We start from the raw sequence: 27,568 nt of genomic DNA on the forward strand, positions 1-27,568 counted from the left end.
TGATGGAGAACCGATGGCACACATGCCATAGGTGGCACGCGGAGCCAAATCTGTGGGCACGTGAGCATTGCCCTAGCTCAGCTTCAGCGCACATGCGTACACTGGCCACCTGATTTTTGGGCCTTCCGCGCCCACTGGAAGTTGGGAAATGGGCTGTTTCTGGCCTCTTGGGGGGGGAGGCTCCCAAAAAGTCTCTGGAGCCAGGGGAGGGCAAAAAACGGGCCTAATGGGCCCACTGTGCCATCACGTGCCAAAAGCGGGGGAGCACGGGGAGGATCACATGCATGGGGCAGGGCATACAGAATTTTGAGTGTGGGCACCTGGGCACATGTCCCCCCGCACTTCCCCCACTTTTGGCACACAACGGCAAAAAGGTTAGCCATCACTGGTATAGTCTATAGGCTTGATTTATAGGGTATTTTCAGCACATGTGGAGTTGAAATTTGATTGCTAAATGTGGGTTATAAATTTTTATAAATAAATGTATTTTTCATCACCTTTGTGGGGAATCTGACAGGCAGTATTTAGAAGGAAATTTCTTAAAGATTTAACTTACTAAAAAAGATGAAATTGTCCTATAGAGTAAAATGAAGCAAACAAGTTTGGATAATTTTTGTGATCTTGTAATTTTTTGGGAGGTTTTGTTTGTTTGTTTGTTCGTTTTTAAAATAGTCCATGTGCATTGTCTATTGATGGAGGACACTAAAATTAGATTTCAAGACCAAGCATTCTTTTTGTGACTTCTAATTATGTGGTTAGGAAAAAAAATCTGAAAATGTTGGTTCTGAAAGGTAGATTTATTTTTGTTGTTTTACAAAAGCAAGTATATTGCCATCATACAGTACAGTTTGAAATGCTTTTCAACCCAAAGCAGGAAAGAAAAACAACTCAGGCCGATATTTTATTAATAATTCTCAGAAATTTAGACATTCTCCCCAAACACTGTTGTTTTCCTAGTAACTTTAAAAAGATGTTTTAATGTATATTTCAGAAATGTTAAGTGCTACAATGCAAATACAAATTGATTTTTTTTTTTTAATTTGGAAGGAACAATCCATTAACCAATTTTTAAAACTGGAAAAAAATACTCTGATGCTTATAAATTACTAATTATATATACATGGGAGATATAAAAGTTTATTTGAAAAAAATGTAATATTGACATTGAAAAGTCTGGATTTATTATATTTTCCATTTCATAATTGGTTTTAAATCTAAAATGAGATGCCTGTGAAAATCTCATTGCATTATCAAATTTCTTCCCATTTATAACAGCGATTCTGAATATAATGCATACTATCTGCATTGCCACAAAATGAATGACTAAATAATCAAATCAGGATAAGATCAGAATATTACTTTTTGGGATGCTACAATACAGCACAACTAAAAACTGAATACATCACACTTCCTTTCCCTTACAAGAAAATGTTTGCTTTCAATTCTCTGAGATTATCTTCATATTAAGCAAATCTAAGGTGTTCAAAATATTTATAATTAGCATGAAATTAAGTTACACAATTATAGGATAAAATATGAATTCTATAGCTCATCCTATCTTCTATTTGAACATTTTAATTTACATTTCAAGAAAGATAAATTAATGCTGTAAATATATGCTGGGGTGATTTTCTTTTTTTATTATTTAACAGCATATATTTTCTCAATATCAAATTCCCTAAAATCAACAGGCTTTTCAAGGAAATTTGGTATAAGAATAGAATGTGGATGTTACTTTTTTCCCTATAACCTTTAGAAAGCATACAGGATTATTGTTGAAATAAATCCTCTTTCACCAATTTCAACTGGTATAAATGGTAGTGGAATTTGACCAGTTTTAAATTAGGAACATTTTAATAAATTGTGAAAGGGGAAAAGAAAAAATATTTCAAGATTACATACAGCTAGTTTGGTTCTCACTATAATATGAGGAGATTATAGCAACTCAGCAAGCAAGTCGGTAGAGATATGGCTTGATGGCTTCTCCTTCCATTGGGAATGGCTAAACAAATCACAGAACTTTTATCAGTATATCAGATAAAAGGCTTTTTGCCATACTCACTAGCCAGAATCTGAAGCTAAGAACAAGCCTTGACACATTATAACTGCAATTCTCAGATGTCTGTTAGCTGCAAACGCATACATGGAAAAGACATCTGGTTGCAGAAAACAGTTTAGCCAGTTTGGTTGGCAGGAACAGGCAAATGAGTAAGGCTGAGCAAGGAAGCATTTGATACACACTGCTCAGTCTCTGTAACATCATGGCATATGGTATATGACATCTGAAGAGAGAGTCCACAGCATATCAATAGACAAGTTAAAGTTTTACTATAATTAGTTATATTCATTTAATAACTTGTCCTGCTTCACTGCTTAACATTTTTGGCTCAACAGCATAGATCCAAAGGAAGAACCATCTATATACAACATGAGTGTAAAACCTTAGATCTTCATGACTCAAGATGGCAACTGTAGTAGAGAATCTATTGACATGTTGATCGTATCATCCTGGTATTGAGAGGCTGAAGAGGCCGCCAGTTGTCCACTAAAGGACAATGAGGATCTTCTGCGCTATTGCTAGAAAGGCTACGCAGCTTTAACATCTATGGAGGAAAAAGAAAGATATTTCTAAGACCAATTTAGTTACAAATGATCTAAAAAAACATTCAAAAGATACTAGAATGATAATTTCCTTTAAAAAGCTGCCAGAGTTTGTTCAAGGGAGGAAAAATGCAATACAACCATTGCTATTTATTTGTTCTGTAAAGTTCTGCTTGGCTTATTTTCTAGAGAACCCCTCACCCAAGTAGAAATGAACTCTTACTTGTTGGATTCAATTTCTGTTTATGTATTTGATTCAATTGTTAAACATTCTTTAGCTATCCAATGGTTTATTCTAGATTATACTCTTCTCAGGAAGAGAACGCTACCTGGGTTTCAGACCTATCACGGTTCAAATAGCAATTTTTCCCAAACACCGAAACAAATTTTTGCCTAATTTAGATAACAATCTTGCTAACTGATTTTCATTTCCTGGAGATCTATAAAAGTCTTTCTGCTTTGGTAAGTAATTGCCTAGATATCAAGATATTTCTAATTACAAATAAACCTCTTATCTTTTTTCTCTGATAGGTGGTCCTCAAATTCCTACTCTAAATATCTTATTCCATTTTGTTTCACAACATTTAGAAAGTTAGAAGAATAAAGATAACATATAAGCAGATTTTGATTATTACAACTGATCAAAGAGCTTCCTGCAATAATATAAAGATCTGCTTTGTTTGCCCAACTTTTTATTAGATTGTTGCAAATCAAGAAAAACAAGTTTAGCAGTCTTTATTTATGAATGACCCATTACTCTGGACTTCGCCCTTTTTGGAAGTGACTTCCATTAAAGCCAATAGAATTTAATTCTACATACAGTAAATAGCATAAGGACTGGAGTGTGAGCCTTTATTAAGGGTTTGATTCCTGACCCAAGAAACCTAAGAAAAGCACATAAATATTTTTTATTTCCAAGAAAAGTTTAACTAGGAAATGGGAAATTAAGAAATGAAATAAAGTTTAAACAAGACACTACAAAAAAGGAATATGCTTCTTTCTCCAATAGAATTGATAAAGGATAGAGTCATTGTCTAAATAAAGAACTCTATCTGCTGGAAATAATAAAATTGCCAACCACTTTTATGAGACTAAATTAAAATTTGAGATTCAAGATATGCAAGCTTTATTAGGTCCATTTAAAACAAAGATCTTATTTTTTAAAAAAAGATTGTACTGATTTAAGGTGGGCTTGTACTTTCTGTTTATAAGGTAGCTAAACGGTCTTGGAGTGCCATTATTTTTTTAAACATGGAAGTGGTATAGAATTATTCCCTAGGGCTTATGTCAAAGGTAACATGGGCATGCCAGAAAGGTAACATTGTTCAGGTGATCTCCCGTTGCTGCAAGAAAGGAGCTTGTGATCTGCTGATACAAATCTTCTCATGGTAGCACTGCTTCCTGGAATGTCCATGTGAGTTTTAAAGCCCTGTGATCACATTGGATATTTTGATAAGCACCAGTAAAAATGGAGCCTCTTGGAGTTTAGATGTACCCCACGGGTGTCAAACCGAAGGCCCGTGCACTGGATCTGGCCCATAGATACTTAGATCTGGCCCGCAGGGAAACAGTGAAGTACCAACCTGCGGTGCTTCTGCCAGCGAAAACAGACTCCCGAGCTCCGTTTTTGGCTGCCACGGCCTCCTGCAACTATCTGCCAGTGAAAACAGAGCTTGGAAGGGCCGCACATGACCCTCCTGAGCTCCGTTTTTACTGGCAGAGGGTTGCAGGAAGCCGTGGCAGCCAAAAACGGAGCTTGGGAGCCTGTTTTCGCTGGCAGAGCACTCAGGCCACCACAGGCATCCCCAAAGGAGTGATGTCAACCCGGCCATGCCCACCCTGGCTACGCCCACCGCAGCTCCCCAAGGTCAAACACAACCCTGATGCAGCCCTCAATGAAATCAAGTTTGACACTCCTGCTCTACCCCATTTACTTGAAAAATAAGATTCCCTCCCCTAATTTTCTTTACAGCCTCACAAAGTAAGTGTAATTGCCTGCCTCCTGGCAGATATTTTTTTATTGAACCAGAAGGGTTTTAGTTGGAATTCATTTTGTGCTGTAAAGTCCATTAGGAGCAAATCACTCCTAGTTTACTCCCTCCAGACTTCATAGTGGAATTCTTCTACATCCCTGCTTGAAAGATATAAAAGCTAAGGCAGTTTTGGGCTGCATCATAAAAAGGGTTCAGAAACACATGAAGTCCTTATTCTGCATCCCTCTGAGCCGCTGAAGCCACACTTGGAATTCTCTGTGCAAGTCTGAATGCCTGCATTTTCAGAAGAAAATTCTCACTGTTAGGACACAACAACTATTGTAAATACCATTGTAAACCATTGTGAATCAGTTGCCAACTATCCAAATGTTGATCATGTGACTATGGGATGCTGCAATGGTCATAAGTGTGAAAAACGTTCGTAAGTCATTTTTTTCGTGCTGCTGTATCTTTGAATGGTCACTAAATGAACTGTTGTAACTCAAGGACTACCTGTAAAATGCTCTTAAGTCCTCGCTTGTCACTCTGGTTCATTTGCTTTAGAAATTGTCAGCATTTTGTATCGACTTACGTATTTTGCTTTTATAGTTCTCTATCATTTCTATTTACTACTCAATAGTAGGATAATTGCTTTACTCCTGTATCCTGTAATGCTGTAAAATTACCATTAATGTTATGTAATATTTAATACATTATGTCTTCACATGTCTTGTTTTTATACATGTGTGATTGTTTTTTTGTGTTGTTTTTAAAGACACACTAATAAAAATTATTTTAAAAAAAGAAATTGTTCAATATTTCTCATGAATACAGTGGCACAATATACCTGAATTATGTATATAATTTATGGTAAAGCAAGATTATACTTACTAATGAACACATGAGATGCATTTAAACTTACGCAAAATATATACCAAAAAGAAAAAAAGAAATAACTACACTGTTTTCTAATTTACCTGCTGCTCATCAACATTTATAGGCTCTTTCATAACAATCCAGGTAACACACTCTTCACACGGAGGCGTTGTAAAAGAGCCTTGATAAGTATAGTAACCTCGATTTTGAGGGAAGAGGATAGATGGATCAAAGTTTAGAAAAGGAGCCTCTTTTCCCTTAAATAAATCAGAAATAACATAATTAAATTCTGTGGCAGAGACAAGAAAGCTCTCTACTATCAATATTTATTATGGCTGGATGATGATAATCATTTGTACAGTGGTGGCCAAAATTGTGTAAACTTTTTGGGAAAAGTGTATTTTTGAGGTTTGATGGCTAATAACACCCCTTTTTGGGAGTTTCAAGATAATCATATTCCACTGCTGGAATGGCCTGGGAATAGTCCAGACTTTAACCCAATTGAAAATCTATGGAGCTGTCTAAAGAAATTTGTTGGTCAGAAGCGACCCAACAATAAAACCCAGTTAATAGAAACAATCATTCAATCTTGGTTTCAAATTATAACAGCTGCAAAACTAAAAAAAAAACTTGGTTCACTCCTTACATTGGAAGGCCATAATTCATTATCCAACTAAGTATTAACTGACGTGATAATTTTTGTATACCTCATTTTTTTCTACGTTTCACTTTTCTTCTTTATACTGTAACTTCTATTCTAATAGCAAATCCTTCATAAATGTTATTGCATTACATTCTTGATTAAATTATCTTTCCATTGATATATAATTTTATGGTACTACTCCAAAATAAAGTGGTGTTATTAGCTAGTTTTAGAAAATACACTTTTCCCAAAAGGCTTCCACAATTTTGGCCACTACTGTATAACTAGCCTCATGGTGTAGTTGAGATCACAGAATACTAAAACTAATAAACATTTTATTCTAATATCTATCATCAGTTAAAAGATATTCCAGATTTACTTAACATTAGATATCCCGATTTTATTAAGTCTGCATTGATTTTAGTAAGTATCCCCAAGTAGTTTGAAATCCGGATCCACAATGAAATATTAGTTCAAATTGCTTCTTCTGAGGTGGTATGACAAAAAAACCCCACCAACTTTCAATTTAAAAGCAATAAAGAAAATCTCATGAGCAAAATCATTTGAGAAGGTTTACTTCTGAATCAAGACAACTGTGTCTGCAAAACCTTTCTTTACATAATCTCTTATTTGTTCCACTCTCATTAAACTTCCCATGGGAAGTTGCCAGCTATTCATTTTTTTAAAGATTTGTTACAAGATCCAGATGTTCCTATTGTCCACATGTTTCATGCTAGTTCTCATTACCAGTTGTTAGATGTCACAGCGAAGATTCACATATCATTCATGACCATAGTGTTGTTCATTTCATACTGCTTGGCATGTTGTGTAAATACAGTCATTAAGCTTCATAAGCATGACTTATGGCTTAGTATGACATCTCAAGCCAACTAACTGTGCCTTTGTTGTGGTCTGCCAGCAGCCTGCGGAGCTGGCAGTGGAGTCGGACAGTGAGGAGGCTGGGGAGGACAATGGGTCAGTCCTGGAGTCAGGGGAACGCCCGGACGAGGGCTCTGCGTCAGAGGCAGAGATGGGGCCAGCCCCATCTGGGAGTGATGCATGGACTCTGAAGCCTCCAGAGGTGGACAACAGAGAGGCAGAGGAACAGGAGGAGCCTGTTCCTAATGCATGCATGAGAAGAGCTGCCAGAAGGGAAGAGCAGCTGAAGCAAAAGGGACGACTCAGGAGTAAGGCCAGAAGATGATTGGCCACTCCCATAAGGCTTAAAAGAGCAGCAATGGCTCTTGGGTGCTTTGTAGGAAAGCAACATTGCTACAATTGTTTCTTGTCTCCTGTTTCTGAACTTCGTGGAGTTCTTGCCAAGAAAAGCCTTTGGCAGGGTGCCAAAGAAGACAAAAGTTTGTGATAAGGCCAAAGGACTTTTTATGAAGGACTTTGTTTTAGACTTAATTTGGACTAAGCTGAGAATGAAGTAATTCTCAGCTGTTCTAATAAAATATATTTGTTTAGGACTGATTGTGTCTGGTAATAACTACTTGGGCCTGGGTCACAACAGCCTTATTCGACAAATTAAGTATACTGTAGTTTGTCCTGTGTTAATAATATCATACTTTTTATGCATTATCTAAGTATGTTATCTCCCTTTATTGAAACATATTAGATTAACCATGTTAGAAAACTTGGTATGAGCTAGAATATTATTTTACATACCTTTGTTTTAATAGCGTCTATTTCTTCAATAATTCTTTTCATTTCTGGCTTAGGATTTTTTCCTACCTGTCATGCAGAAGTCAGCCAGTGAGCAGCCATGAAAGGTGATTATCTCCCAAATTGCAACAGTATACAGAATTAATTGTTAATTTTCCCATATGTCCATTTAATTAGTAACATTTGTGGAATATCTTACAACCCTTACCAATAATACTAAGTATAAAGACTAAAAGAGAATAACATTTGCCTGATTGGTTAGTATTATTTAATGATGCTCTATTTTGCACAACTATAGTATGATTTTAATTTCAGTGAGTGTTTCTGGACTTCAGAAAACATTTTGGTAGTGGTACTGAAAGTGAAAATAATTGAAAATATTCACAAAGTGAACTTTCACTAATTGGTACTTTCCAGCTGTGTTTGACTACAGATCCATAACCATCCATTAAGGTTCTTTATATTTTCAGCCATACTGGCTGAGAATAATGAGTGATAGCTATAGCACTTAGATTTATATATCTCTTCACTGCGTTTACAGCCCTCTCTAAGCAGTTTACAGAATCAGCATATTGCCCCCAACAATCTTTGTCCTCATTTTACCAACCTCGGAAGGATGACAGGCTGAGTCAACCTTGAGCTGATCAGGATCGAACTGCTGGCAGTCAGCAGAGTGAGCCTGAAATACTGCATTCTAAACCCCTCACCATGAGATGTACTTCAACACTTTATAATGGTATCAGCTTAGAAAAAGCCACTCTGTAGTATACAAGCCATCTTCCTAGATCTTAAGGCAGCTTTCTTGCTGCCTTGCAGATATGTTGAATGAATTTCCATAAACCCCAGTCAGTGTGGCTCTTTTTCATGCTAGCTGGGGATGTCAAATTCAACATGCAGAAGTCACCAGCTTGGAAGAGGCCTCTCTAATGTATTAAACATTCTGACCAAGTTCTGTACAGATTTTCTTCAGAATCCCAAATATTTGTGTTGTTGAGTTCAGTTGGTGGGGTCCTATATCAAGTATGAATTTTGTATCATGTTTCTAAAGTACAAATGTTAATTACTAATAATAGTATGTATGTTTTATTGCCTTAAATTGTAACAAAACTGAATACGGTTGATAAACTGTTTTTACTATTTATAAAACAATAAGTCACATCTAGTACAAAGACATGAAAAAAGTACACAACCCCACCAACTGAACTCAACAATACCAATCCTCCTCCTTTCAGGAAGTGAGCTTAAAGCAGGACTGTTCCAGTAAATTTTGAGTCTACAGTGTTGTTTGGATAGTCATTAAAGCAGAATATTACTAAAGATTATTTTTTAATTGAATACTCTTTAAAACCATTAAACAGCCCAAACAGTCTATATGGAATGAAAGAACCTACAACTACTATTGAATTAGAATAAATGAACAATTCTAGAATAAGAGGAGAGTAAGAGAAATAGGAGAAAGAAAATTTCTGAGATTTGACAGATGTGCAATTCTAGGTGTATAATGCAGTATAATGCAATACAATCTATCCCTATCCAGTTAGTAATTTAATTCTGTTCCGTTTTCATTCAAAGAAAAAGTTACAAGACTTCTCAACATTTAAATATAGCAGCATGACTATAATTGTGTTTTAATGGTATTTTTGTTCTTATAACAATAATTATTAGTGTGATAATATTTATAATTAATGCAGAGGTGGGTTTCAGGAAATTTTTATTACGGAGAACCGGTAAGAAAAATTCTGACTGGCCCCGCCCCCATCTATTCTCTGCCTCCCAAGTCCCAGCTGATCGGGAGGAAATGGGGATTTTGCAGTATCCTTCCCCTGGAGAGGGCTGGGAATGGAGATTTTACAGTATCCTTCCCCTGCCATGTCCACCAAGCCACGCCCACCAAGCCATGCCATGCCCACCAAGCCAAACCCACAGAACCTGTAGTAAAAAAAAATTGAAACCCACCACTGAATTAATGAGGGAGTGGAATTAAAATACTACAGTTGATCTTAGCCAAAAGGCTGAGAAATGATTAAGTTGAAACAACTAAGCCACAGCCAGACACAAATGCTTCTCACTCCTTTTCCCTCATACATTCAATCATTAACTCACAACTTTATTCACAAACATCCAAACTGGTGTTTCAGCTGCCTGTAATACTTGAGCCACACTATGGCATTTTCAATAGTTCAAGAGTCAGCTTCAAACATCCAAGTTCTTAGCTTACCAAAGCAAATTCTAAGAATGTGGTTATATAAGAAAAAAGGAGATAGGAAAACAGCAAGCAGGTGAGGGAGTGGAAGGTGATGTCTGAAGACTGACAGCTGTCACAGGCAGGCCAGAGGACTACCATTCAACTGCCAGAACCACAAGCTATGGTAAGCAGCATATCCTGACAGGATTCCAGGAACATGGCTTGGGAGCTGAGCAAAGCTGGCTGAGGAACTCTGAGAGTTGAAGTCCACAAGTCTTAAAGGGACCAAGGTTGGAGACCCCTGAGCTAGAGTGCTCAAAAACAATATCGCTTTAAGAGCAGAACTTGGAACTTGGCCTGGAGCTCAGCAGCAACTAGAAAAGGAGCAACCACACCAAGGCAGCATCTCATCCCAACTAGTATAAAAGGCAAAGATCGTATGCCACTTTTCAGACTTTTATTTCGATCAAATATTAACAGGACTGAATATAAAGGATTTAGTGTTAAAGACACATTTACATGGTGACATCACCTTGCAAAGCCAAGAAAACTGGAATTAACCCAGACTAACAGACCTGTTATTGGGAAATGTGTTGGCTGTCATAAAGCACTGTATACATTTGTGATGTGTCCCTTCCTTGGAAAAGAATCTTCACACAGTATTCCATGTATTAGAAGGAAACTCTGAATACTATGGTGGACTTTTTCCTCAAGCTTAATTAGAAATTAGAAAGATAAGAGATCACACACAGTCCATTAGTGTGGCATATGATGGGAGAGTAGAGGAAGGTAGAGGATAGGTGTCAGCATTCTGTATGTTAAGTCCATAGTAGCTCAAATAAGATGATGTAGTGGATGGAGAAAAACAGAAAGCATCGTTGTCTAAAACAAATACAATCTTTTGAGCCACAGCTGAAGATTATCGAGAAAATATGCCTAAGAAAATAGTAATCAGAACTTACTTGCATTAGAATGGCTATGATAGCCACGCCATCGGTTTTTCTCAAAGCATCATTATAATTACTATAGAAGGAATTCCAGTGTACCAAATGAATCTAAAAACAAGGAAAACATTATTGTTAGATATCAAAGCAAGCCTTAATAGAGCTTGGTGACATTTCATAAAATCGTCTTCATTTCCCAATGGCCATCTTACTCTCACTACCAGGTAATTAATAAAAATCAATTTAAACATGTTTAAAATGATAAGTGACAGGTAAGATTTTGCAACATTGCCAAATTTACGTTAAATGGTTTTCACACTACTATTTTTCTGTAATTGAGCATCCTCCAGACTACAATACTTATTCTCAGACAATATGAGTAGTGGCCAAGCAGATGTGAAGTTATGAAGAGTCATCACGCACCTTTGGAATCATGTAAAATATATTGAACACGCATGGTTTAATTATTTTCAGGATAAGATCAAAATACTATAAAAATTCCTATAAGTCAGGAGTGTCAAACTGGGGCCCATAGGCCAAATGGGTCACATGCAGGCCACGCCCACCCCAGCTCTGCAAAAGGGGAAAACATCACAAAACGTCACATGACGGTAACGTGACATGGCGAGTTTGAAACCTGTGCTATAAGTGGTGCTTTCAACATATCGACTTGTAATGTCTGGCAAACAAGTGTATAGTATATAATAGGCCTTTTACAACTTACATATTCTGAGTCAGGACAAGTTTTATGAATAAATACATATGCATCGACATGCATATATATAATTAACACCTGTGTTCCTAAATATGCCCAGTCAATTTCCATATTCACTTTAAAAAAGAAAAATGTTGCATCAAGCAGTATGTATCCTGGTTACACAAATATCTTCATCTATAAGGTAAAGGTTTCCCTCGCACTTATGTGCTAGTCGTTGTCGACTCTAGGGGGCGGTGCTCATCTCTGTTTCAAAGCCGAAGAGCCAGCACTGTCCGAAGACGTCTCCGTGGTCATGTGGCCGGCATGACTCAACGCCAAAGGCGCACGGAACACTTTTATCTTCCCACCAAAGGTGGTCCCTATTTTTTCTACTTGCATTTTTACATGCTTTCGAAATTGCTAGGTTGGCAGAAGCTGGGACTAGTAACAGGAGCTCACCCCATTACACGGCAGCACTAGGGATTCAAACCGCCGAACTGCCGAACTTTCGATCAACAAGCTCAGCTGTTTTAGCCCCTGAGCCACCGCGTCCCCATATCTTCATCTAAACCTTAGTCTAATAAAAGCTTAGATGAGGATATCTGTGCAACTAGGATAGTCTATCAGCACCTGGTTTTCTCCCCTCTGGCAAGGGGAGATCTTCCAGTATTTCTTCCAGAACCTACTCACCTCTCCTGCATGCCTTTTTGCATCCACCACATGCTCTGAACCTTTGTCACTGGTAGAACCCCAGTGGATGTGAAGCTGACGGAGCCTGTAAATCTCAGGAAGTGGTCCTCCTCTAAGTACTGCAAAGAATAGTCTAGATTTAACAGAAGATTTTGCTGTGCCATAACAAATGGTATAACCATGAAATAAGATGAGTATTTATTAGCATCTCTTGCCAATATGACTGATGGGAAAGGGAGCATCTCATCTTCCACTGCATTTCCAATCCAATGTTCATAAAACAGTGCATCCTTGGCCAACCACCTCTCTAGCACATTGGCAAGTATGTTGTGACACTTAGTATCTCTTTTTCCTGCCTTAGGATTCCAGGCAGTATCAGGTGATTGAAAATATTGCAGGAAATATTTTGACAGAGAACAACAATTGATCATCAGATTGAGTCTTATAGTGTTTTGCCATAATATTTTGCCAGTATTAGGAACAATGCATGTACAAGATACAAAATGTCATCTACCAGTAGATGATAATTATAAACAGGCAGTATGATTGAACTCATACATTTGTCACTTCTGACTTAATTAACTTTATGCGTGTCAAGTTAGACTGGCCTTAGCCCAAAATTCATATCTTTCCTATCTATAAATAAATCTTGTCTTTCCACTTAATGAAGAACTAGACGTAGCAACAAAAAAACACCTGAAATGAGTTAGATAAAAAAATATGTTAATGAAGTTTGATAGAGGTTTTTATAATGTAAGAATTGTTGAAATATATAAAATATAATGTAATATCGTTGGTTGGATTCAAGATGATGAAATAAACGATGTAATACAATTAACTCAAAATTTAGAACATTTTGTACGAAGTGAGGGAAGAAATACTTACAATTAAACAAAAGATCAATGGACCAAAACATTTGGATATATATTAGATTGGTAAAATGTGAAATTAGATAAATTAAAAGATATGAATTTGGTGAAATTCATATTTTTTAATTTATCTAATTTCACATAGATATTAGATATTAATTTATCTAAATTCACATAAAATTTGGTGAAATTGCACAAAAGATTTGTAATCAACCAACCGACACACTGCTTGTATTTGTATTGAAGATGTTTTTATGTATGTTTGTCCAAAAAATAAAAAAATAAAAAAAAGAAAGAAAGCACCTGAAATGTAAGGTAACTTTTCATATCACAGAAATGTGTTTGAAAGCTTCCTATATGCAGCACTTTATTCAGTCAATGAATAGCAAAAAAATAATAATCACATAATACAACATGAAAGGTAAATCAAATAGAGCCAATTTGGCTTAGTTGTTAAGGCACCAGGCTAAAAACTAGAAGAGTGTAGTTCTAATTTTGTCTTAGGCATGAAAGCCAGATGGGTGACTTTGGAGCAGTCACTCTCTCTCAGCCCAATTTACCTCCCAGTATTGTTGTTGCAGAGAAAATAGGAGGAGAAAGGTGTATTAGGGTTAGGATTAGGATTAGGAATGCAGAGGGACATATTTCCATTGTAAAGCTATACTAACTAGGGTTGCAATGTTTCCCTTGGATTTCCCTCCCACCTTACTTGCGATAACCAAGACTGAATTTGCCCATTCACTGTCTACACTGATGAGGCCCAGGTTTCCTGTAAAACAAAAAGTATCAAATCACAATATGTAATCAAATAAAGGATAGTCTTTTAATCATTCTGACCAGCCTGCAATATTCCAGATTAATAGGGAAATCACATGAGCATCTGGTAAGCATCATATGAGCAGGTTTTGGCAAGCCAATGTTGTAAGATCGCGATGTTGGGATGGTGAACCAGAGAATGTCAGCAGGATCTCTGCTAAGCAAATCCCGTGGTTGTTCATGGAAATCCAATTCTCTAGTGACAAAGTTGGCACTATCCAATAGTACTTGCATTGCAGCAGCTTCATTCAGTGTTCCTGGATGTGGAGTTAAGGGATTATGATGATTCTGCATGGGATATACTAAGGCGGTTTATTTATAATAGTTGAGGAATACGTCAGTAAGTTTCCATACAAGTCTTATGCTGGTATGATATGGAAACGCTTTAGGGGCAAATGTGTGGCTTTCTTCCTCATCACCAAGGGCACCTAGACGCAAACTGATCTGCACAGATGATTCTATAGGATGATTTTTCTGATTTGCAGTTATGGACCTTGTAGGTTTCTTAATATAGAAAACATCTCCTCCTCAATGTGTTTTAAATACATAAAACCAATTATCATTATTCATTATAAAAACATTTAAATTTTTTATTTAAAAATTTAATTATAAAAACATTATAACAAAAGTTAAAATTATAAAAAACAGAACAAACAAGGAAAAAACAGCAAAGGGATGTTAATAACGTAGCCACCGCACACGTTCACCTGTCCCCTGGGGTCCCAGGCTTACTGGCATGATCAGGTCTTAAGGGGCTGTGAAACTCAAAAGCGATGAGGCCAGTGTCACCTCATAGTAGATTCTACAATGTGGGCACCACCACAGAAAAGGCCCTAGGGCCCCTAGCGGACAGAACCTGTAACATACTCTCTCCGCTAGATCTGATGGGACAGGCAGGTGAAGAGATGGGAGATCCTCACGAAACCCAGCCCCATACCATGAAAGGCTTCAAAGGTCAATAAAATACTGTGAATTGGAAGAGACAGGTAACCAATGCAGCTCGCAAAGAAACACACATAATTGCTCATGCCACCACATTTTGCATCAGCTGACGTTTCCAGTTACCCAACAAGGACAGTCCCACGTGCAGCACATTGCTGCAATCCAACTCGGGGTCATCATGACCATGAGTAAGGACCCTTTGATCCAGAAAAAGGCGTAACTGGCACACAAAACAAAGCTGTGCAAAGGTCCTCCTAGTCAAGACTGCCACCTGCTCACTGAACTGGAGCGATGACTCCAAAAGGACTCCCAGATTGTATAGAAGGTCTGTTTGGGGCAGCGCAATCCCATCATGCACCAAAGATGGTACAGTTCCATCACCCAGGAGGGAGGGGGGTGACTCAAAACCCAAAGCCACTCAGCCTTGCCAGGATTCAGTTGAAGTCTGTTGTTCCCTATCCAGACCTTCACAGCCTCCAGACACTGGGATAAAAACCCACAGCATCAATAAGCTTGTCAGGAGCAGAGATATACAATTGAAAGTCATCTGTATATTGATCATACATCACCCTATGGCAATGGATGAGCTCATCAAGTGTCTCATGCAAATATTAAATAGGAGAAAAAAGAACACCATCCCCGGGAGCGCGCCACACATAGGGGCCAAGGGCAGGATCTTCGTTCCCCAATCATCCCCCAACTGGAATTTAACCCTGAATATCAGCAAAACACCATACCACTCTCTCCCAGTCTTTTGAGTCAATCCAGAGGGGTACCATAGTCAATGCTGCTTGAAAACTGCTTGAGAGGTCAAGTAAGGTAAGAATGGATGCACATCCACCATCACACCCACACCAGAGATCATCCAAAATCGCAACCAATGCTGTTTCCATTCCATTCCCAGGCCTCATTCCTGATTGAAAAAGGTCCAGGTAATTAAAATATACCATTATAAAGGAACATGAAACTGAAAGGCAGGAGCTCAGAAAAGCATGTGTTGCTGGGCTGGTGCCATGGCTCTTTCCTTCTGAAATTTTTCTCCTACATTTTTAAAAAAGATTCTCAATATAAAACATAAGCCAAGGTAATGACAGTGTAATTCTACACCGTGTCTGCTTCTGTGGGCAGAGGAGAATGTCTAATTTATTAAGATTACATTTCCCTATCTCAATGTCAATGTCAATTAAGAGAAATGAGACCAGTGAATGAATTTATAGGCAGAACTGTACAAAAGCATTGTGCACTTCATCCCCAAGGCAAGCACCAGACAGGACAGAAATCACGTGATATGGATCGACCCACTACTATGGCCTTGTAGCTATGGAAACAAAAATATTTGCATGAGAAAAATCAGTATCAAACTATTTCCAACATATCAATAAAACTATTCCCTCAGTTTGCACTCAGCTGAACTGCTGAGAGCTGCCTTTTAACCCAACTGCTTCCTGCACAAATTGGGCCTTTATGTATTGTATTTAGTTTTAGATACAGCCATGAGGTTACCTAAGTAATTTCTGAAATATTCATAACTTCTCTTAGTACTTAGTACTCTAATTTTTCCCATTTTGATGCCATCATTAGCAATCTATATGTCATCGCAATTATGGTTCACTGTGGACTAATTGCCGGAATAGCTCAGGCTGTAAGGAGCCTGTTATTAGAACACAATAGCCTGCAATTACTGCAGGTTCAAGCCCGGCCCAAGGTTGACTCAGCCTTCCATCCTTTATAAGGTAGGTAAAATGAGGACCCAGATTGTTGGGGGGGCAATGTTGACTTTGTAAATATACAAATAGAATGAGACTATTGCCTTATACACTGTAAGCCGCCCTGAGTCTTCGGAGAAGGGCGGGATATAAATGTAAATAAAAAAAATAAAAAAAAATTCCAAGGAGTCAGTGACTATCTTTTTTGCTGACTTGCTTAAATCTCCCATTAGTTATATGGGAAATTTCTTTTCTTTTTTGTTGTTTGCTTGCTGCTTCTTTAACAAGAGAAGAAAGATAAAGAGGCAGCCTTTGACTTCGTGCTGTCTGAGTAGAAAAATAACATGGAACTTTCTATATGTATACTTATTCCAATAGCATTCATCATCTATTAAATCTGAAGGAAACAGGTAGTGATGGGTTGCTACCGGTTTGCCCCAGATCGGGCGGCAGGCTCCACACACCTATCTGGATGTCTCTGCGCATGTGCAGAAACGTCACGTATGCACATGAGCATGAGCACACCCTTAAACAAACCGGTAGCGATGGGATTTGAATCCCACTACTGGAAACAGGCTATTTTTTCAGGATGTATGAAATTGCTTTATCAAGCATCTTGCTGTCACCAGAAGCAAGTGCCCCACCTTGCTCTCAAATAGGGCCAGCCTTGAAGAGAACAAGTGTAGAAGGGCAATTTTGTTCTAACAGTTTCTTTACCAAGAATATGGAGTTGTGTGATCTGTTTCTTCCTCAATTTTACAACTTTCAAAAGTAAAATAAACCAGGGGACTCCAACTTGGGCAACTTTAAACCTGGAGGATTTCAACGCCCAGAATTCTGGGCGTTGAAGTCCTCCAGGCTTAAAGTTGCCCAAGTTGGAGACCCCTGAAATAAATCATCCAAATATGCAACAAGCATATAGGGATAGTCCTTGCAAACTCAGCCAATGATCATTTCAGCCTTTTATAAAATTATCCTTTGAATACAGGTGAGCATGGTTTCTGGAGGTCCAGTCCTAGATTTCCCTTTCTTGTGTTATTCTTTTTAAGAGAGTATAAAAGTATCATTTAATGCATCATTAAAGAACAGAAATGTGAATGTATTACATGCACATTTGAATTTATAGTGTATAGGTCTAGATTCAAATATAGTTGTAATCTGAACAGTTTACAGAGAAATATATTCAGAATATTGAGTAACGCTGAACCAAGTAAATGATATGCCTGTACCACATGTTATGCATATGTTAGTGATAATAGTAATTGTCAAGGTCCATCCATTCCATCTGCTTCTAAGACTTAAGATAAATAATCTTTCATACAGAAGATGTCTTCAAACAGCAGACTATTCTCTATAAAAAATAAAATAGGCAAATACTCCACTACAATGGTTTGTCAAAGCTAAGTCGATTAGATCAAAATCACAATAAACCCAACGTCATACTGTAAGCAACAATTCTATTATTCAATTTCCTCATTAATTCACTCCACTCAGTTTTAAATCCTATTCAGTTCAATTCAGATCTGCAGAATTCACTGCTATCCAATGTGGTGACAGCCAACATTTTTAAAGGAATAGAGAAGAAAAATGGGTATAAATGGGTATTCTATTTTCTAATTCATATGCAGCATACTTGTAAGCCAGTTGCAAAGAAGAAATGGTGAAAAAGTATTCTTCTGTCCATCTTGTAGAGTTGTTTAATATACTTGGTTGGCTACTATTTATTTGTATAAAAATAAAGGCTAATGCTCCATTCCTCAGGCATGGAATAAATACTATTATTAGATTGCTAATAAAAATCTTCAAATGCTTATCTATTGTCCTCACAGCAAAAGAGAGGACTTCAAACACATGCATTTTTCTTAACTGCAACATTCTTATGACAATAATTGAGGTCAGTGGTCCCCAAACTTTTTGGCAACAGGGACCAGTTTTGTGGAAGACAATTTTTACATGGACCGGGGGGGGGGGATAGGAAGAGTGTGCAACCTAGATCCCTCAGGTGCATTTTACAGTAGGGTTCGTGCTCCTATGAGAATTTTATGCCTGATGATTTTAGGTAGAGCTGAGGTGATATGGCATGGGGGAGTGGCTGTAAATACAGAAGAAGCTTCGCTCACTCACCTGCCACTCATGTCCAGCTGTACAGGCCCATTACTAATAGACTGGTACTGGCCTGGGGGTTGGGGAACCCCTGGTCTAGGTCACATAAAAAAACAACTTTTTTAAACCCATGTTTTTTTAAACTATAGTACTCTAGTTCTGTCAGTTCCTAACAAAAAATTACAATACCAAATAGTATTGTGTGTGAAGTACCTTGAAAATTCATTATAAAAAATTCCTTACTACATTGTGTTTTCAGTGAATAGCACCATATTCAGATCAGGAAAAACAATCTTCAACCTTAGAGACCTGCAATCTTTAGTAAAACCAATGAAAGACTCTATGCAGAGGTGGGTTTCAGCAGGTTCTGACCAGTTCTGGAGAACTGGTATCGGAAATTTTGAGTAGCTCAAAAACCAGTAATAAAAATTCTGACTGGCCCCGTCCCCATCTATTCTCTGCCTCCCAAGTCCCAGCTGATCGGGAGGGAATGGGGATTTTGCAGTATCCTTCTCCTGGAGTGGGGTGGGAATGGAGATTTCCCCCTGCCGTACCTACCAAGCCACGCCCACCAAGCCATGCCACGCCCACCAAGCCACACCCACAGAACCGATAGTAAAAAAATTTGAAACCCACCACTGACTCTATGACCAGCCTTTAGAGTAGTATCCCACTGCAAATATAATTTTATAATTACGATTTCCTTACAAATGGGATATTCATCAATACATAATTGATCAAGCCAGGAATTCACATAACAACAACAACAACAACAACAACAACAACAGAGTTGGAGGTCTTCTAGTCTTCTAGTCCAACCCCCTGCCCAGGCAGGAAACCCTACACCATTTCAGACAAATGGTTATCCAACATTTTCTTTAAAATTTCCAGTGTTGGAGCATTCACAACTTCTGCAGGCAAGTTGTTCCACTAGTTAATTGTTCTAACTGTCAGGAAATTTCTCCTTAGTTCTAAGTTGCTTCTCTCCTTGATTGGTTTCCACCCATTGCTTCTTGTTCTACCCTCAGGTGCTTTGGAGAATAGCTTGACTCCCTCTTCTTTGTGGCAACCCTTGAGATATTGGAACACTGCTATCATGTCTCCCCTAGTCCTTCTTTTCATTAAACTAGACATACCCAGTTCCTGCAACCATTCTTCATATATTTTAGTTTCCAGTCCCCTAATCATCTTTGTTGCTCTCCTCTGCACTCTTTCTAGAGTCTCAACATCTTTTTTACATCGTGGCGACCAAAACTGAATGCAATATTCCAAGTGTGGCCTTACCAAGGCATTATAAAGTGGTATTAACACTTCACGTGATCTTGATTCTATCCCTCTGTTTATGCAGCCCAGAACTGTGTTGGCTTTTTTGGCAGCTGCTGCACACTGCTGGCTCATATCTAAATGGTTGTCCACTAGGACTCCAAGATCCCTCTCACAGTTACTACTATTGAGTATAATAGTAGTATAAAGTCATATTGATACAAAGGTTTGAAAAACTTCATATATTGTCAGGTTTGCAATGACAGGTGACAATCACAAGTGAAAACAAAGGAAGCTCAGCCTTGTACCCCCTAGGTACAAGTGAGGGTTTTGCAGTTTTGTTTTGTGATTTAAAAAAATAACAACAATATAACACAGTTGACCATGTCAATAACAATGCAATTAACAGGTCCAAGAATAAATAGACAGTTGGCATGTTCTTTGAAATAACAGTCAATAAAATCAGCTATGAACATTTGACAACAATATAATGGACTTTTCTGAAATGAAAATACCTAACAAAAATACCGCTCATTTTATAATGATCAAGACTGCCATTTATTTCATGAATTCAGGTCACGTTGAATTCAAAGAGAAGAGAGTATTTCTAGCATAGCATTCTGGAAGCCATCTCAGTTTTGACCTAAAATGCCCCTGCCCATGAGTTTTAACTCTAGGCCTCCAGAGATACTAACCGCACATTCTTTTGCAGCCTAAAAAGGAGAAAGCACCCGACTCCTGTGGGCAGAAAGCCGATCACTGTCGCAATCCCAGAGGGCCTTTGTTTGAAGCAACATTCGAGTCCTTTGACTGCCAGCAATAGCATGGGATTCCAGAGTTAATGCTACCACAGAGCTCAACCTTTTGTGTCAGAGTATTGCTGGTCTCTCATCAGTGATTAATATCTATGTACTTGAATACCCAAGGATAAAAGATATGTTAAGCATAGGGCAAAAGGCTTAGCTTTGCCTTTTCTTTAGCTGGCATTGTGATATTGGCTAGCTCAGAACACCATCTCTCTCTTTCAGAGCTTGGGAATTCTGTTCATTTTGATTGGGGTTACTGAAGCACCCATGCAAAAGGACATCATAATCGATTAAATGTAATGATGCAAAAAAACCCAACCAAGGATTATAATACATGACAAATAGATGCATTCTGTTGCAGCCATATAATGCAAGGAGACAAGGGAACAAAAAGGCACATAATTTGTTCCTTCTCACAACAGTACGAATAGTAGACATCAGAGTCAATGAAAAATGCAACCTTATAGCCAAGAACTACTCCAGCAAGAGAGTAGATAAGAACTGCCACAGAGGATCATCACAAAATACAAATATTACATTGACACTGCAGCCACACACACACACACACACACACACACACACACACACACGGAAGTAAATATATTTCTGTACTGTACATGAGTGTGCTGAAGTTCTAATCCTTAAACATTTGAAAGTAATTACAGTCCAGGAGGACTATATCTTAACTGTGCTGTTAAAACAAACTTTAAAATCGTATCGCTACTCCAAGTGTGGTCAGTGTTCCTACATTTCTTTTAAAAGCAAAACGCTGCTGTTCTGCAGCTCCTTTTCCATTTTCTGAGAAAAGCCTATTGTTCTCACCCTATACCAGAAAATAAAAATCAACCTCATGGAAAATGCCACGGGCTAATGAAAAAATTTTGATATTTAATCACAGATGCATACGGAAGGAATCATGCCGATCACAGTAAAATGGCATTCTTGCAATCTGTTTTCATGTGAATTGGAAGTTTAGGGATGAATCCAATCAAATACCGTGGCAGCAAAAGCTAACATTCCCAATCATCTTAAAGGTTTTAAAATGGTTGAATGAAACTATTGGAAATATAGAGTAGGATTCATTCCAAATCAAGTAGAACCTGAACTTTTCTACAAGTGATGTACAATTTGGCTGCATGGAATTTTTGCTGACTAGAATTGTTTCTTGCATTTACCTAACTGTTCATTATCAAACTTATTTTATGTTTCTTATTTTTAAATTTCTTTCTGCTCTTGTGACTTGTTTTTTGTTTTATGATTGCTTTACCCATTTTTGGATAGAAAAAGCAGAATGGATTTCTTTTCTTTTTTTTTTGTTTAAACAAATTATACACATTTCCATGAGGAAAAAAAGCTAGAGGACGGAGGTAGAGACAAGAAAAAATACAGGAAAATTATAATTAACAAGGTTCTAATTGAAAAGGCTGAAAAATTGAAAACGTAAAAAGAAGAATAAGAGGACCACCAGTAAGGTAATAGACTCGGTTACAACAGCAATGAATGTACCCCCTTGGAGGAGCTCAAGGATCAGATTAAGGAGAGACCATCATCAAGGAAATCAGCTTCAATCGCAATATTACAAGAGCAAAAAATAGATTCAAGCTAAATGTCAACCGCTTCAAACTTGATTGCAGAAAATATGACTTCTGTAACAGAGTTGTTAATGCTTGGAACTCATTACCTGACTCCATAGTCTCTACTCAAAATCCCAAAATCTTCAGCCAAAAACTGTCTACTATTGACCTCACCCCATTCCTAAGAGGACTATAAGGGGCATGCATAAGAGCACAAAAGTGCCTACCGTTCCTGTCCTATTGTTCCCTTTATCTTATCAATTTGATATAGCTGATGCATATTTTTTACATATATATATATATATTTTCTTCAAAATATGTTGTTCTATCTATGACAATTGTTTGTGCATACTGTTGTGACAAAAAAGAAATTTAAAAAAATCGAACTATGTGGTTGCTAAGAATCAACAATGACTTAATGGCATGTTATCAATCAATCTGACTTGGTTGTATAACAATCAAGTACAGTAATGCTTATAGAATAAAAGGATTATGATTTTTAATAAAATGGATGGCTAGTGGCTACCTATAGTGGGGAGTTGGTGGGTGGGGAGTTGGAGCCTTTGAGCCAAATTTTTTAATTCCTGGAAATTGTCTGAACAATTCCCTGCAGTTTTCTCTACAAGAGTTTGGAAGTGGTTTGCCACTGCTTCCTTCTTAGAGAGGAGAACTGGCTCAAGCTCACCCAGCTGATTTTGTGCCTAAGAACTCATAGTCTTACACAGAGGTGAAATCTACTTACCTTCCTTACTGGCTCGGAAGTCCACATGCCCCCCCGCGTGTCACATGCACGCACAGACATTCTGCACATGCACAAAAACACATTACTTCCTGGTTAAAACCAGGAAGTTATGACACCCGGACGGTGGGTGTCGCCAGGGGTTCAGCAATCGCTACTGGATCGCCGAACCACTGGCCATGATCGCTACCAAATCGTGAGATCCAGTCACAACCAGGAGCATTTCACTCCTGATCTTACAGTTTCTAACCTGATGCCTTAACTACTACACCACACTGGCTCTTTAATGCACTTCAATTCTTAAATTACACGACTGACAAATACTTTCCATCATGATCTACCCTTCATGTGATCAGATTGGGATGCAAAATCAGGACTGCACCTATCATTCTACAACACAGAATAAAGACTGAAGAGCAGAATAGGAACAAAATCTCAACTTTGCTGAAAAGCATTGGGTTTCAAAACGATTGCAGACTTACTGCAAATTGGCTGTTGACATGGATGGCATATCTCTCGAAATTGGGAGAATATCCCAAGGGGCAGAGGAAAGTAAATTATCCAACCAGCACAATAAGCAACAAAGCACTCATCTCCCACCAGCTGTTTCTGTGTTTGGGAGATGAACTTGAAGCCTTCCTTAGAAGATCATTTCACACTAAGGATTTTGTAGGCTTAACCCTGATTACTTGAGGCTTACAAGTACATTTGCAAACATTTACCAAAGGAAACTTACCTGAGCGATCAAAAGTATCATCAAATGTAATCCGCACTGTTTTCCCAGTGTTTCTTATGTTCTTAGCCGCACCTGGATCGTAGCCAGTACGCCAAGGCAAAAGAGCAGGGTCTTTATAGACATCTTTGCTAAGAATTGCAATAGGTGACTGATTGTTCCCTTTGGCTGATGGATAAGATTGATGCCAATTATCAGGTCCTGGGAGGGAAACATGCCAAGGCAAAGGTGTGTCATATTCTGTGCCATATGGAAGCCGTTCCCAACAAGTCGCCCTTCATCTATTTTGGTATTCTAACCCCAGATGGCTACAATGCCTGTTCCAACACCTGAAGGACATGAGGCTGGAAAAGTCAAATGAACAATGTTAAGCACTACCTACTCCCAGGATGATTTAGTCTTTTTAAATTACTTTTTAAAGAGTCTTTAAATCTTGGTGGCAAGGATTACTGTTACAGTTTCAATGACCCTTTCTATTCCTTATTAGAAAACAAGAAATTAAAACTAGATTTGAGTTTAAAACATAGCCTGCAGTCCTGCATAATCTAACAGGAAATCTCACCAAATTCATATATAAACTCGTGTAGAAAAAATTAAAAAGCATGCAGTGCTTATTGATAATTTTCACACTGCATAAACTTTTGCTAATTAGAAGCAAAATGGGTGAAGTTGCTAAATTTAGTGCACCAACTTTCTGCTGTAGGAAAACTTTCATTAATTAAATTTCAAAAAAAAATTGTTAAGGCTGTATGATCCTCATAGGAATGACAGATAATAAGGATTCTGTTTAGATTTCTTCATCAAGCCCAAGAGCAAAGTAAAAAAATCTATTTGGAAATCAGTTCTGCATATATGCAACATAAAGTTCCAATGTGAATCCCTGGAAATCTTACTACAACAATCTTTTGCATGTCTACTATAAATAGGCCATTTTAAAGTCAAAGGGGCTCTTATTCGCGTGCATTTCAAATTACCTATTTAGAACAGGTAGGATAGCAAAACTATATATTCCTAAGAAGTGGCAGCATTACTATAGCACCACTTAATTGTAGGAAGAAGTACAGTGTTATACAAAGCTGTGAGTCTTCTCATTATTCCCATCATCCATCTCCTTCCACTTATGACTGTATGAATGTAATTTTGTTGCTTGTATCCTTACGATTTTTATTGATATTGATTGTTTCCTGATTGCTTATTTGTACCCTATGACTATCATTAAGTGTTGAACCTTAGAATTCTTGATGAAGGTATCTTTTCTTTTATGTACACTGAGAGCATATGCACCAAGACAAATTCCTTGTGTGTCCAATCACATTTGGCCAATAAAAAATTCTATTCTATTCTATTCTACTTTATTGCTATATATCTCAAGCCTGGGATCTAAGTGAAAAGCAGGTTCTGGGATGTAATTCTGAATGCACAGACTAATTCTACCTCCTCCCATGGGGTCCCCTTCAGAGATTTTTTCCTGCTGATTGAGAATGACCAGAGTGCTACTAGAGCAGAAAAAGGTGTTGTATGTTCACTTTCAGTGAAGACTTATTATTAGGCAGGGAATGATTAACAGGGGAGAATAGGGTTCGCGCATGGAAGATTTTCTGCCTCTTTTTTTAATTTAAACATACTGACATCTCTCACCTGCCTAAAGCCACCTGCACCTCCTTCTCTCAAGAACAATGTTATAGCAAGGAAGAAAACCTTATCTCACCCATCAGGCAGTTATCACGATAGGCCTCCTGAAAGCCTTTTCTATTTGAATTTCATATATTGAATTGTAGACTCATAAGCAAAAAAAATTCCACTTGATAGGGTCCTATTTTTCTTCCTTTTTCTTTCTCTTCCAGTTTTACTGCATTCTTATAAAACATAAATAAAATTATTTGAGTCCACGGAAATTTGTACAATATTGACTGGAGATTATTGATACTCTCATATTTAGATAATGTAAACTTTTAAAAATAAAGCTGTTTATATCAGTATTAATTATCATTTCTAAAATGCCGATACTGATACCAGTACTGTCATAAAATTGTTTACATTAAAGCTGAACATCGTATTAAGAACAAATGCAAAATACACAAAACTATTTGTTATATGTAGTATAATGTATGTTATGTATGTATGTATATGTTTCTTATACATAGCATTAAATATTAAGCTTCAATCTTAAGCCCAATACTTAAATACTACAGTCTCCACTGTGTTGTTGCATTTGAGCAAGACTGTTTTCTTCGGTACTATTCAGACTTTGAAATGTTAAGGTACTCTACGTTATTCTCATTGATTTATACTAATCATTGTTAAAAACAATAACAACATAGAATGTTTTTTACATTTCAGGCATATTAATAATAATAATATTCTTCTAACAAAAAGAATAAAAGCAATAGCAGTGGGATATACACCCTTATTTGCACATGCACACAACAGGGATAGGCAAGCTGAGCCCTCCACATTTTTTAGTTTTTAAACTGCCATCCGTCTCAGCCTGCAAGGGCAACAGCAGGGAGCCATGGAAATCATAATCCAACATGTTTGCAACCATTTGGGGGGGAAATGGTGTATCACACTATGTATTAAAAAAGGGGGCAGAGGCCATTCATAAAAAATATGGTCTGCTCTTAGACTTCAGACCTTTAGCAGAGATTACAGCTTTTTTATCTTGAAGTCTCTCCTTCAAGAAAGTCAAGATGGCAGCCATATCATGAAATCAAAAGCCCATCCTTTTTTACATGGGTCATAATGTACGTTTAAAAAGAGGACAAGGTTTGATTACAAGTTTGCGGTTACTATCTTGTCTTTTTTGAGACACACGCATGTGTGCACCCCAGATACCCTGTGTGGAAAGTATCACATTGCTATAGTCAATCTACTACTGTAGAATACAGCAAGTGAGTGACAGGAAATCTCCAATGTATTCAAGCACTAGAAGAAAGTGGTGATAAGCACATTAATCTTTTAAGAAGCTAGAGTGTTCTGTGCTTTTCCTATGATAATAAATAAAAATAAAAATTGTTCTTCTTCCAGCCAGGAAATGTTATTGTGCATGCAAAATGAGGCTATTTTCAGGCTTTGGCATCCTCAGTTACTAACAAGAATGACACAACAAACAATGACGGTCTTCCATCAAAAATCCAGAAAAGTCCAAAATTCAATCCTGAGGTAGACAAGCAAACAATCTGGTTAATTTGACTTCCCAAATAGATTCAATCTGAGAAAGAACCTCTTAGCCAGGCAAGTTGCTTTCAAGTTATCACCGCAAGCAACATTTCTTAAACATCCTTCCCTGCAGCCCTCCAAATGTGTCAAACAAGAACAAGAACTCCAATCAATCTACAGCCAGGTTTCCGGTGGAGATGATAGGAGTTGTGGTCCATTATACCTGCAATGCACCCTAAAAAAGAAAGCCTGAAGGGGGGGGGAGTGAAGAGAACTTATGCCCTATTTGATAGCATCAAAAAGAGTGGAGTGACCAGGTAAGGCGGCCTCTCGGAGAGACACGAATCCCACGCCCGAGATTTTGGAAAAACGCTCCTTCCCCAGTTGGGTGGAAAGCCGCTGGCTGGGGACTTCTCCCCACTCACCGTTTTCCTTGCTATAGCCCCAGGTCAGGGCCTCGCCGGTGGACTGCTTGCGCATCGTTCTCTCGCGCGGGCTTCAGCACCGCTGGCCGCGAACTTCTGACGCCCGAGCCATTTATAGGGCTCAGCCGACTCCAGCCTTGGGACAGCCCGGCGTTG

General features: G+C 37.9%; 1 protein-coding gene across 3 annotated transcripts; it reads right to left on the reverse strand.

The window, feature by feature from the left end:
- Positions 1–782: 782 nt before the first annotated feature.
- On the reverse strand, positions 783–27,568 carry LOC131195479 (carbonic anhydrase 3-like). Of its 3 annotated transcripts, XM_058177424.1 has the most exons (8): positions 27,413–27,561; positions 25,537–25,684; positions 23,832–24,029; positions 12,278–12,396; positions 10,909–11,001; positions 7,765–7,830; positions 5,552–5,707; positions 783–2,603 (listed from the first exon to the last, which is right to left on the reverse strand). In XM_058177424.1, exons 2-8 carry the CDS (start codon positions 25,538–25,540, stop codon positions 2,484–2,486), a joined length of 756 nt encoding a protein of 251 aa, XP_058033407.1. In that variant the 5' UTR covers positions 25,541–25,684; positions 27,413–27,561; the 3' UTR covers positions 783–2,483. The 3 variants fall into 3 exon arrangements, with proteins under 3 accessions (XP_058033407.1, XP_058033406.1, XP_058033408.1); XM_058177423.1 differs by lacking the exon at positions 25,537–25,684 and having other exon boundaries at positions 27,413–27,568; XM_058177425.1 differs by lacking the exons at positions 7,765–7,830; positions 25,537–25,684 and having other exon boundaries at positions 27,413–27,568.

Source organism: Ahaetulla prasina, chromosome 3 (assembly GCF_028640845.1).
Source record: "Ahaetulla prasina isolate Xishuangbanna chromosome 3, ASM2864084v1, whole genome shotgun sequence".
In the NCBI taxonomy this organism is placed as follows: domain Eukaryota; kingdom Metazoa; phylum Chordata; class Lepidosauria; order Squamata; family Colubridae; genus Ahaetulla; species Ahaetulla prasina.

Coding starts and splice junctions, on each gene's coding strand:
- LOC131195479 (XM_058177423.1), bottom strand. CDS start 27,467: ATGCGCAAGCAGTCCACCGGCGAGGCCCTGACCTGGGGCTATAGCAAG. Junction 12,397..23,831: donor TGATACTTTTGATCGCTCAG/GTAAGTTTCCTT, acceptor TATTCTTTGCAG/TACTTAGAGGAGGACCACTT. Junction 2,604..5,551: donor TAAATGTTGATGAGCAGCAG/GTAAATTAGAAA, acceptor TTTCCTCCATAG/ATGTTAAAGCTGCGTAGCCT.